We start from the raw sequence: 12,438 nt of genomic DNA on the forward strand, positions 1-12,438 counted from the left end.
GAGAGAAAAAAAAAAAAAAAAAAAAAAAAAAAAAAAAGCTGAGAAACATGAACCAATTCCTAAGGTTTCCCCCTGTGAGATCATAAAGTAAGAAACAAAAGAAGTAACAGAAGGCAGTGTAGGTTAAAGAAGAAAAATTAAATCTAATGTTTTGTACAACACACAAACCTAGTCATGGAAGACTGTGAGCTTATTCTAATGTCTTGAATGAATATCAATTCCCAGAAAAGAAAAGAAAGAAAAATCACATTCCTGTTGACAATATATAGAAAAAATACTAAAAAGAGAACATACAGTGGTATTCTAACAAACATGATGGAATGAACGCCTGAATTCTCCAAGACAGAAAGAAACTGGAATTCTGAATAGTCACCATTAACTCCCATATGCTTCTTTGCAGTAATTTGAAGGTGTCATAAATATACTCATGAATGCATGAAGATACTCATGATTATTCTAATTAATTGGTACAAAAGTATGCAGGATTTTTAAAGTACTTCTTAGCAATCGCATAATATTGTAAACATTTGCAGTAGCAACAAATACTTCCAAATTCAAGGCACATACGAATCTGCAGTAGCATGAGTGCATCTCTGCTGCAGTGAGAGAAAGGGTGGATGTTGAGGACTGACGATAGCTGCGGTATTATCTTGCTGCAATCCTACACTACATACCAAAAATTTGTGCTTGCTGTTTTATTCTTTAATATCTTCCCATGCTTCTGATAAGCAGAAAAAAAATGCTAGTTCACTTTGCATATCTGCAATAGCAATTTCTAGATTTTGTGTCACTCTGGGGAGATTTTTATCTGAAGGCTTTGCAATGATGGTCTACACAATCTAATTATATAAATATATATTCACATGTATGTAATAATACATAGACTCAGACACGTCTTGAATCTTCCAACAGAATTTTCAATAATGGTGCTAAAGGAAATGAGGCTGTTCAAAAATCAATAATAAAAACACCCATATGACCACTCCTGAGAACCTTCAGATTACCTACATGTCAAAAATAAACCAATGAATTCCTTCAGGTTAGAGGACATAAGGCACATTGTTCCTAACAATATCACAGTATACTGTACATCTGTTATACATATTCACTTTCATTGGTTCTATATATAAATATAAAGAATCTATGGCATACTTTCATCATGTCTCCTTGATGAATAAATAGAATTAAAACATTTACATCATGTGCATATTCCTGATGTAGCTAGCTTATATATCAGAACAGATAAAAATCACATTAAAAATGTAGACTATATTTATGATCAACCACTAAGGCCTATGTCATCTCTATCAAATACAGTATACTTCTATGGTTTTACATATAGCTTCCCAAGGTACTCAATTTGTGTATTTGAAATCATCCAACTTCCATCATCTGATGAAATTATGTAATACCAATGATCCTGCACACAAAAAAGAAAAAAAACCTCTTAAAACAGATATTTGCACATTCTCTATGATTGGAAGCTTCTCAGCAAACTTCCTGATATGGACTGGGGTGTCAGCAGGACTGAGCAGCTGCAGAGACTCATGGCCTCCTCACAGCTCTTCCATCCTCGGCCTGGTCTTGATGTACACAAAGATGGCCAGGAGGAGGAAGAGTCCTCCAAGGATAGGAAGAGCGACAGTGAACGCCTTATCTTTGTTCTCCATAAACTCCTTCTTCCTCTCGCGCTTCTCCTTTGCCGATTCCTTTGGCTTTCCCTTGAGCTGACGCATTGTGTCTCGCTGGCTGGTCTGCAATGAGGGACAGAATGAACTCGTTGCTCTCATGGAAGTATACCTTGTATCCCTAATGAAACAGATTTATTTCTCCCTTCATTTAATGCAGATGATTAAATGATCCTTGAGTAATTCAAATATCATACAATCAGTTTGATAGATGCAAACATGGAATAATACTTTTGAAAACATTAATGTCTACTTATTCCAGATTGTTGCTACTTGCCTTGTTATTTACATCAAACTGCTCTAAGCAATGAGTTAGTTTAACATGAACTTTGATATTTTTCTTAGATGTTTAATAAATATAAAGGGATCACACTAAAAGAACAAAAATTAAGTACAACCAATACTCAGGGTGGAAATTATAGTCATCTTACTGTCATTCATTCATTTATTTTTTTACAGTTTATCTTTGTGTGTGTGTGTGTGTGTGTGTGTGTGTGTGTGTGTGTGTGTGTGTGTGTGTGTGTGTGTGTGTGTGTGTGTGTGTGAGAGAGAGAGAGAGAGAGAGAGAGAGAGAGAGAGAGAGAGAGAGAGAGAGAGAGAGAGAGAGAGAGAGAGAGAGTGAGTGAGTGAGTGAGTGAGTGAGTGAGTGAGTGAGTGAGAGAGAGAGAGTGTGAGTGAGTGAGTGAGTGAGTGAGTGAGAGAGAGTGAGAGAGAGTGAGAGAGGGTGAGAGAGGGAGAGGGAGTGAGAGTGAGAGTGAGAGTGAGAGTGAGAGTGAGAGTGAGAGTGAGAGTGAGTGAGTGAGAGTGAGAGTGAGAGTGAGAGTGAGAGTGAGAGTGAGAGTGAGAGAGAGAGAGAGAGAGAGAGAGAGAGAGAGAGAGAGAGAGAGAGAGAGAGAGAGAGAGAGAGATTGAGAGGGTGAGTGAGAGTGTGAGAGTGTGAGAGTGTGAGAGAGTGAGAGTGAGAGTGAGAGTGAGTGTGCACAAAAGATGGCAAGAGTAGTTATCAATTGTATTTTTTTCCATTTATTTACTACAGAGCCTTTTTGTTGTTTTGTGAATGCAGGAACCTCTAAATTTCCTATCCTACAGGGGATAAAGTATAAGAAATGTTCAAGGAAAAAATTTGTATTAACAAATCTCTTACAAAACAGTCAGATTTCCTCTATCCTCAAACAGAGCATCACATAATCATGAAACAAAATGGATAGTACATACATATTCATACCATAAGATCTTGAATGATTTGAATGAGTACCAAATACATTACCACCAAAGATATTTCCACTCCAGATATACCGTCCTACCTTCAACCCTTTCTTCTTAGTTTATATTTTACTTGATCAAGCATTATCTATGAAGTGGATTATAATAATTTGTCTGACAACCAGGATAATCATAAACCAATATGGCCTAAATGAAGGAAATCTACTAAAAGAAAAAGAAATTAGGACAGCATACCTCTGGCAAACCTCTCAAATATCAAGTAAAAAAATGTGGCGCAAGTGCAACTGATGTGAGGCATCAGTAAACCAATTATGACATTATCAATATCATATTAATTTCCTGTATATTTTCATAATTTCTTAACTTGTATGCATTTTGAGCCACATTAAAGAGTTGTATGGAACACACATGGTTATTCTTAAACTCAAAATTATACTTCAATTACAATCTATTTCAAATAATTTAGCCTCATCTCTTGACACTGAGTTTCTATCTTCATTACAGGCTATATCAACTTTATGTTTCTTTCTCCCCTCTTTCCAAACTACAATAAAATAGACTCGGCTCATGTTTCACCACAAGTCATTATCTTGTCACTACATATCCCACTTCAAAAAGGTGTTCCCTTTCTTCTCTGTATCCATAGCACTCTCAGAAGAAACAGGTGTTCGACAGTATCAAAACACACACTAAATAAGCAGTTCCCAGCATCTAAGATACAAAAGTCTCCCTTCTCTGAGAACCTGAAATTTCTGGAAACCAAGCAGGAAGACTTACAACCTTGTAAATCCTTTCCTTTCCAAATTCATAACCTGGAAGTCTCTTTTAATCCCTGTAACCGACTTGTTCTTGTTCTAAAAGTGGGTGATTCGTACTTTATCATTGCGTACGTGTGATATACCTCACGTTCTCGTATTATGTTTCCAAGAGCCGGTATTGCTTACATGGGAATAATTTATCGATATATCAATTTTTATTATTTCTAAACTACCTTTACACAATAAGCACATTAAGAGTTACATATATTTTCAATATCAAATGATAATAATCAATAGATTTATAAATAAACTAATAAATCTGTATTGGTCACTACCACAGGTTGTCAAAAAAGTAGAAACACGATATTTTTCAATTTTAAACAGTATAAAAGTGTACTCAAAAGACTCAGACACTAATTATACAACCTATTATCCATTTTACCTAAAAATAATGAAGAGGAAGATGCTTGTACAGCTGCAGCCTGACGTTTACTGCGAGAGATAAGAGGACGGAACGTGGCGTCGAGCTGCCTCGGAGCCGCCAGCTGATATGAAGTGTTTACAAACGTCATCCACTGCTTTCGACGTGGTGCCAGGGTCAAATCAGAGACTTAGGTTTAATCACTTGTATTCGGAATATTTGTCTTTTTCCTTCCAATTCTTATAATATGTTATCTTATAGTTATTTCACTATTCATAGTGATTAGTGAATATTATTTATTTTGGGTTGTTTAGTTTCTTTTTTGGTTTAGTATAGTTCTAATTTTGCTGATTATCTTTTCGTGCGAAATGTCAAACTGATTATTACATTATAGGTTTGACATTAGATTCGACATTTATATCCTTCTTTATTATCGACTGGAATTTAGGTCTGATATCCTCATAAATGCATTTCATCGATAAATTTATGTACAGAGTCACTTTTCTCAGAATGAAATAACCACATATCCCCTCAGAAAAAAATGACCAATCAAAATAAAGCCTTAACAGCCATAGACAGATATCCTAATTCCCATTGGTCACTTTCCCAAGGAGACCCAACTTACCGAAATCTCCTCCCGTAAGCGAGCATCCGAGCAATTTTTAACCAATCAGAACTCACCCTTTAGCCCCACGTACGAAAAACTCTATTCTAATTGGTATAAAATTCTACTGTGCTCGAGCGACGGAAGGGGATCTTGTAAACACATCCGCTATTTATGGTAAAAGGTTGAAGCTCGGCCGAGGGAGAGGAGAGGCGCTCGCGGTGGATATTTAGCGTGATTTTTCAGCTCCGAGGCTCCAAATCCTACGAGTAAGTGCAGGGGAGGGATTGGGGGATTCGGCTGAGGGTTTGCGAAGGAGGGCAGAGGAGGTTAGAGCTGGGGGAAAGAGAGCTTCGAGGGCGGTGATAAGGTGGGCGTGTGTAGGTGTGGGGGAGATGAGGAGATAATTAGATCTAAATTACAATTAAATGTGTAATTACCGGTGGTGGTTGGCCGCTCGCTTAAGAGAAAATTAGCATTTTTTAAAAATTACATAACGTTAATAAAAAAAACTAAGATAAAAAAAAAAAATCTTAGTGTGTTGAATTCCCTCTTAGCCACCTGTATCTATTTATATATTTTTCTGTATTTTCATTCATTTTAGGACTTTTAAATCGATTCCTTTACTACAGTTAAGGAAATGTTAATGTTTAGTAGCTCAAATCATTAAATTTTAGGTAGTCTAAGGAGGTGAAAGTCTATTTTTATTTTGCAGGTGCTGTGAGTAGGGCAAGATATGGGAAGACTGAAATGTTTTTGCAAATAAGCTACAGAGATTTGATTTTAAGTCATTTAGAGAAGCAGTTGTAAGATTTGAGATGAGGAGTCGTATCAGGGCCTTGGGAGTCGTCGTATCCTCTCATACAATAAATAGTATGAGAGTAGCATGAGGAGTCATATCAGAATTTGAGTCCTACTATTTCTGTCATGTTGATGTACGGATTAGGGTGTCTGATGTTCTGAGACTGTACTGTTGGTGAGAATAACACTTGCTGTTCCATTTACATAAAAAGATTATTTCAGTATTATTATTATGTACAAGATAAATGCTTAGGAGACACATGAGCATTTACTACTAACCTTTTGCTAGTTGGTTCCAAGCTGTCAGTACAGATGCTTCCACAGAGCTATATTTTCTAGAATGGGAGAGCTCGTAGAGTCCTTAGCAATGTAGCATCAAAAAAGGAACCTATCCATATTCTGTCTTGCTAGATATGTATAGCAGAAATTTGTTGGCTATTGCCGGAGAGCATAGTGGACAGGCCATGAAGATTGCTTGACACTGTGCCACTCTAGGTTGAAATTAAGATGGTAGGTCTCCTATCAAAGGCCCAGCAACTTTCACATGTATTTGGATAGTATATAGCCAATAATATTTTAACTGGAAAGTTCTATTTTGAAAGCCATACTGTTAGCATCCCATAAACATTTTCCATTTTATTATTTATTTCTTCAAATCATCTGTCTTTATCTAGAAAAAGCATTAAATGTTTTTTATTGAACACAGTCATTATTCACTGAGAGAAAACCAGTTACCAAATAAAGAATAATTTCCAATTTTTGGGACTATAGTAGCAACATTGCTTATAATTTAACTATGGCTTTCCTCTGAAATCACCCAGACAAGGAAAACTGGTCATTAATTTACCAGTTCAAATACCTACATAGTTGAGAGGTGAATAGATTTCTAGGCTAAAAAGTTCTAATTCTTGAAAACATAGAGTATGCTGATATATTTTTATGATTTTCCTGCTTGATAAGATTGTCAATACACATTGTTAGTAATTTTTAAGATTATCTTATTAAATATTGTCTAATATGCGAGTAGGCTACATTTCCACACTAAATATTTGAGAATATGGGAAATTGAAGAACATTATTTTGATTTATTGTAAGCAGCTCTAATATGCTGATTTCCTTCTTGCTGTCATTGATATTTGGATTACAAACTATAATTGCTGTAGCATAAATTAATAGATATTTAAGTATGAGCACCATTGCAACTTCAGAACATTTGATTGAATATCCCTAAAAGACAGTTATAGTGTTCATTTTTGCCTAACATGAACAGTGACGAAACTTCCCATATCTTTTTGGTCCATATTTTATATTCAACCAATCTGATATATCATCAGAACATGGTTAGTTGGTTAGTTAGTTTGTTTGTTTGATGTCAGTATTAGTATTAAGTAGATAAGATTAGTTGATAAGTGTTAAGACTTCTATTTCTATTGATTTTTTTCATTCTTCATTTTATAGGAAATGCAGAGAATTTGAGGAACTCTATTTATATTTGAAATAGCCTTCTTAATGAATTAGTGGTCCATTTCATGTAAGCATTATTTGGTTGTTGGGGAATCATTCAGCACAAGATGAAATAGAAAGAAAAGAAAGGTTATTAATGGGCAGTAGTGCTTTGTAATCATACATTTTCATCAAGATTTTTTCTCCTTTTTTATAGGTATTAATGTGATTCAAAGGTTAGAACTAAGCAAAAAAAAAAAAAAAAAAAAAGAAAAATAGATTGGAGATTGTTTCAGTTTATTCAGATGGCTGAATTATTCACTGAAAAGAGATTATGATTTGCTTTGAAGAAGTCATTTCAATGTGGACTTGTTCAAGAGGTTGAAAGTCAAGGATATGTACAAAGGCTGCATGTATTTGTAACCTACATTATTATAATATAATGATAAAAGCATGAAGCAATTAAGCTTTTATTGATATGCCATTAAGAAGAGCCATGGCTTTCTTGTACAAGAAAACAGACACACTTTGCAATAACCAGAGCGTCATCTAATAAAGCTGTATGTTTCATGTTTATATACAATCCATTATTAATGATGACCTTCTCAGTACAGCGCTGAAATAAACGTAACTCTGTGTGTGCATTTATGAAATATAAAGGTTCACATTATTTTGATAATCCTATTCTTAAAAAAAAAAAAATGGAATGGAAGTTAGTCTGATATCGTCGGAGAATAAGGTGATTGGCGACAGTGTGCCTCAGTGTGGGTCATTGACAGCAGAGCAGGTGTAGGGGGACTTAATGGGAATAGAAGATATGGTACATATATAGTTGTATATAGCTACATTAGATGCATCCTGTATTTTATTAGGTGAAGCCATTTTCTGAATCCAAATGCCATTCTTGAGCAAGTAACACCCAAAAAGAGAGAGGTGGATAGGAAAGAGTGAAGAAGCACCAAGAAGGAAATAAAATAACACTGGGTTTTAGGAAAAAAGTAATAGACTTATGGAAGGAAATAGGTAAAGTGCATAGATAAATTGACTGATTCCTCAGATAGGTATGATAATTGTGGTATTAGAAGAAGATAAAAGAAAATGGTAGCATGCTTAATAGAAGCTGAGGGGTTACTGAAATCAGAATATTAGAGGGGAGGAGAGGGTAGTGCATGAGTGCTAGTCCAAAGAGTGCAGGGAAGCATGGCATGGAGGGAGGAAGTGCATGGCATGACATGGATTTAGTTCATGGCATGATGTAATGAAGGGGAATTCAGGGCAAAAGAAGGAAATTGCAGTGAAGTTCTTTGCCAAAAATATTTTTTCAACTATCATTCTGTGTAGATGGTTATAGGTGAAGGTTTTGAAAAAGCATTTGGTTTATGGTTAGGTTATCAACAGTTAGTTTAGTTGTGCTTCACTTTGGGACAGTATGAGAATTCACTGTATCTAGGAATAGTGGATATCATGGTAAGCATTAGTGTGGACTTAAAATAGATTAGAAATATGTGAGTGTGCAATATTTGCTGTGTGGTGCTTTTCTAAGTTTTTTTTTTTATGGATTTCATATATAATTGAAGGATTGCCTGTTTTATGTAAGTGTGATATGAGCATGGGTAGATCAAATGAAAACTAGCATTTAATGTGATAATGGCCACAAAACTGGCCTTTTTACTAATAATGGTTTAATGTATGTGAACAAACCCCTTTGTACCATACCCAACAATCTGCCTCGATTCCCTGACCCAAGCTGCGCTCTTCGGGACTTTAAAAAAGAAAAAAGAAATGAAAAAGAGCCTTCATTCTAGGTGATAAGTCCTAATTTAAACTTTTTTTTTTTCCTCTCTTTCTTAGTAATGTAATGTCTAATAGGGGAAAGGTCAATGACCCTTATTATATCCTAATCATTGGTGATGCTTCCTCTGTTCCAGGATTGTTTGTAGATTATCTTGGGAACAATGCCCGGGTAAGTCCGCCTTAGTGAGACTTGATGTTGTATACTAATAGACGCAACTTGCAAGCAACCATGGGTGTACCTGTCACGTGACTTTGTGTTTTTGGTCTCCTCATACATTTATTTGTTTTAGATTTTTTTTCTTTATCATGCAACAGTTACTTGCTTGTGAACTCTCACTTGATCTGCTTGCTGGTTTGAATGTTGACTGTGCAATGAAGCAGTATTTATTCATGGCATTTTCCAGAGCATAGTGTAGGGTCCAGTCAGAGAGTTTCATACCAGTGGTGAAGATGTCTTCAACCATATTTGTTTTTACTGGTAATTTATATATATTTATATATATATGTATGTATGTATGTGTATGTGTATATATATATATATATATATGTATAAACATGTATAGACATCATACATGCGTGTGCACATGCGCACACTGGCGCACACACACACACACACACACACACACACACACACACACACACACACACACACACACACACACACACACACACACACACACACACACACACACTCACTCTCTAACTAAATATATACAGTTAGTAATGTACAGTTAGTAAGCTATATCATGTTTCAGATTTGACATTTAAATTTATGGCCTCTTCTTTTGGAAATGGTATATAGTACAAGCAAAAACATAAAGAGAAAGAAAATGAGGATTCCAATGTATCATTTTGCTGTTTGCGGACATCTCCTCCTTTGGCTGAACTCTCAAATGGACACTACAGTGTTAGCTGCATCGGTTGAATACCTTAGAGATATTTGTAGATACACGTTTTTTTTAAAACTAAAAGGTGTAAATATAGAACTAGTGTTTTGAAATGTGTATATATAGCTGCCCCTATTACATTTCATGTGAGAGTCCACAGAGTTTTTTTATCTAGTGCTTCCGTTCTGATTTTAGCAAAGTTATATTAATGTATAGTTTAATGTAAAAATCCTACCTGTCAAACTCAACCCTAAACAATTCATGAATGAGTAACTATAATAACGATAAAAGATAAGGATGGCAACATTTAACAATCTTTAAAGTGATACTAATTAAATCCGAACCTAAGATTTACATTTCTCTCCCTCTCTCTCTCTCTATATATAAACGTGTCATAATGGATATTAACTTCTCTATGATTAAAGGTCAACTTCTCTTGATATAATACTGACACAATGTGACCTATTTATGGCTATGGTCGCAGTTCTGTTCCATGACGGTTAATATTTCCCAATTAATGACAGACATTTTGGAGCAAAATTCTAACACGACAAAGAAATGACCCATTTCCTTCTGTCCTCTTCTATAAAATTTCAGTTGACGAATAGTCCTTTAGCTTTGATAAATAGACTAGTGTTATATTAGTTGTTTTGCTTCACAGAAATAACATCTGATAGTAATTATGACAATATAGAACCTCATTGCTATGAATTGTTTGCCTTATTAGAGAGTATCTAATTATATGTACAGTTTGTGTCGGTGTTAAGTAGTTCTTATTTATTTTTTGCTGTTATATGTAATTATTAGATATATGTATTTAATTTGTTTGAATAATTTTTGTTCTGTATTCTGTTTTTTGTATATATATATATATATATATCTCCAATTTTCCCTGATGGGTTCTTACTGTTGAAAGTGTGCGGCCACTGTGTAATTCTGAGTTTTAAAATATATGTGGTAGTAATGCTCAACTGTGTTTTTTGATTGACCTGAGAATATTTTTTGTTATTTCTTTTGTTATTTGAACTGTGACTAGATTCATATGCATCATATCTGACTGGTTGTAATGGAGGGCCCAGAAGTTTTTAGTTTGAACATTTGCTTGTGAGTGTTAGTGAGTGTAAGTAAAAGTTTGTATGAGAGTGTGTGGGTGTGGCTGTGAGTGTAAGTATGAATATGATTGTGAGTATGAGTGGATGAGCGAGAGTGAGAGAAAGTGAGGGAGTGTGAGCGAGAGAGAAAATGTGCATATGTGTGATGCACTACACATACTATGTGTATTTACCTATGTATCAATAAATTGATACTCATTTTTATTTATATTTTATATATAAATATAATTTGTATGTATTTGCATAACACAATCTATTTAGCATACAATGTACTAAGTATTATACTGCTTACATAGTAATAGATATTGATTACTAGACTTAGAACTGGTGTGATAAGTATAAGCTTTACAGTGAAGTGTCAGACAAAAAGTGCACCTGTTGAACATATGAGAGAAGCTGAATAGTTTTCTACTCACACCCTTATCTCTCTGACAGTCGCATCAGGATTGATAATATATATGGCAGGAATTGTTATTTACAGAAATTTCTTGTTGTTTGCTTACCTTGAATGGAAAAGCCCAACAGGAGCAAGGATTTTTGCCAACTTAGTAAGAGACTCGTAAAAAGATTCTTCCCATAAAAGAAGAAGTTTTGATATGGAGGCCTTATCTCATGTTAAGATAGCACGAGTTGCCAGTTTAGTCAATGGTTTCATACTTTACACTTTCATGTAGATTTTGAGTTTATTTTTTAACTTGTGTAGATGCCTATGCATGAATATATAGTTCATAATTTTGTAGATGTGGTTAAATATGAGTAGATCTTTAAACTCTTGCTTCATATTGATGGATGTAAATTTAAAGACAAATTGTTGTAAACTTATGCACCTGCCATGATAAAGGAATTTGAGATAAGATTTCACCATGGCTATTATGTTCAAAGACAGCAGAATGGCCTTTGAAACAGACCAGTGATTGCATTTTCGGATAGAGAAGAAAATGTTTCGTGGTTCAGAGAAAACTCTAGGGAAATGTTGCCCCCCTTTTCAAGAAGATAAGAGAAAAGGAAAGAGCAAGATGGCCCTCACTCTTGAGAGCAGCGACCTCTACAACAGACGGAAACACTCCATCTCTCGGATTGATGACATGGAAGACTTACTTGCAGGAGCTAATCTTGGCCAGGACCAACTTGGGACACCAGCCAAAGGTCTGCCCAAGAATGCTGGCCGCAGAGACACTCCCAGACCACAAAATATACCTGACCCAAGTCCTGAATATTGTGAGCCCTATGGATGTAAGCCTGCTGTTGATGAGATCCTGATGAGGGAAAGATTATTGTTGCTGCAGGAGAACCAAAAGGAGGTTAACCCACTGCCCAAACCCCCACGTAACCAGGGAAGCCCAATGGAAAAGAGAATCACACAGATGAATGAGAAGGAGATAGCGAATGAATTTGTGAAACAGTTCCTGAGCAATATTGACATGAAGCAAGCCATGGAAGAGGCTCCGCCAGACTTCCCGCCTCCAGAGAGGTCAGTTCAGGATTTTAGGGGATGCCTCAACACTTTCACTTGCAACGCTGGATTTATATTTTTATTTTTTTCCTTCTCTTTTTATGGAAATCAGTGTAAAATTTTAGCGATCTGTGGGATAAGAGTCGTGCACCTTTGATAAGAGGCTTTTCCCTCTGTATCCATGTCTTTTGGAGGTTATTTATGCTGTGTATTTATTTTAATGTCAAATTGAATATTTTTTGTCTGCTTTTTG

General features: G+C 35.4%; 1 protein-coding gene across 2 annotated transcripts in view; it reads left to right on the top strand.

Moving 5' to 3' along the window:
• The first annotated feature begins 4,842 nt into the window (after positions 1-4,842).
• LOC125040533 (LIM and senescent cell antigen-like-containing domain protein 1) overlaps positions 4,843-12,438 on the top strand; it is a 17,104-nt gene continuing 9,508 nt past the window's right edge. Inside the window, exons 1-2 of one of the 2 annotated variants that reach the window (XM_047635108.1) lie at positions 4,856-4,964; positions 8,868-8,902. In XM_047635108.1, the coding sequence (XP_047491064.1) occupies positions 8,895-8,902 (8 nt within the window). In that variant the 5' untranslated portion in view covers positions 4,856-4,964; positions 8,868-8,894. Of the gene's footprint in view, positions 4,965-8,867; positions 8,903-12,438 lie in introns of both variants that reach the window. The other variant, XM_047635109.1, reaches the window with a different exon arrangement.

Source organism: Penaeus chinensis, chromosome 29 (assembly GCF_019202785.1).
Source record: "Penaeus chinensis breed Huanghai No. 1 chromosome 29, ASM1920278v2, whole genome shotgun sequence".
NCBI classification, from domain to species: domain Eukaryota; kingdom Metazoa; phylum Arthropoda; class Malacostraca; order Decapoda; family Penaeidae; genus Penaeus; species Penaeus chinensis.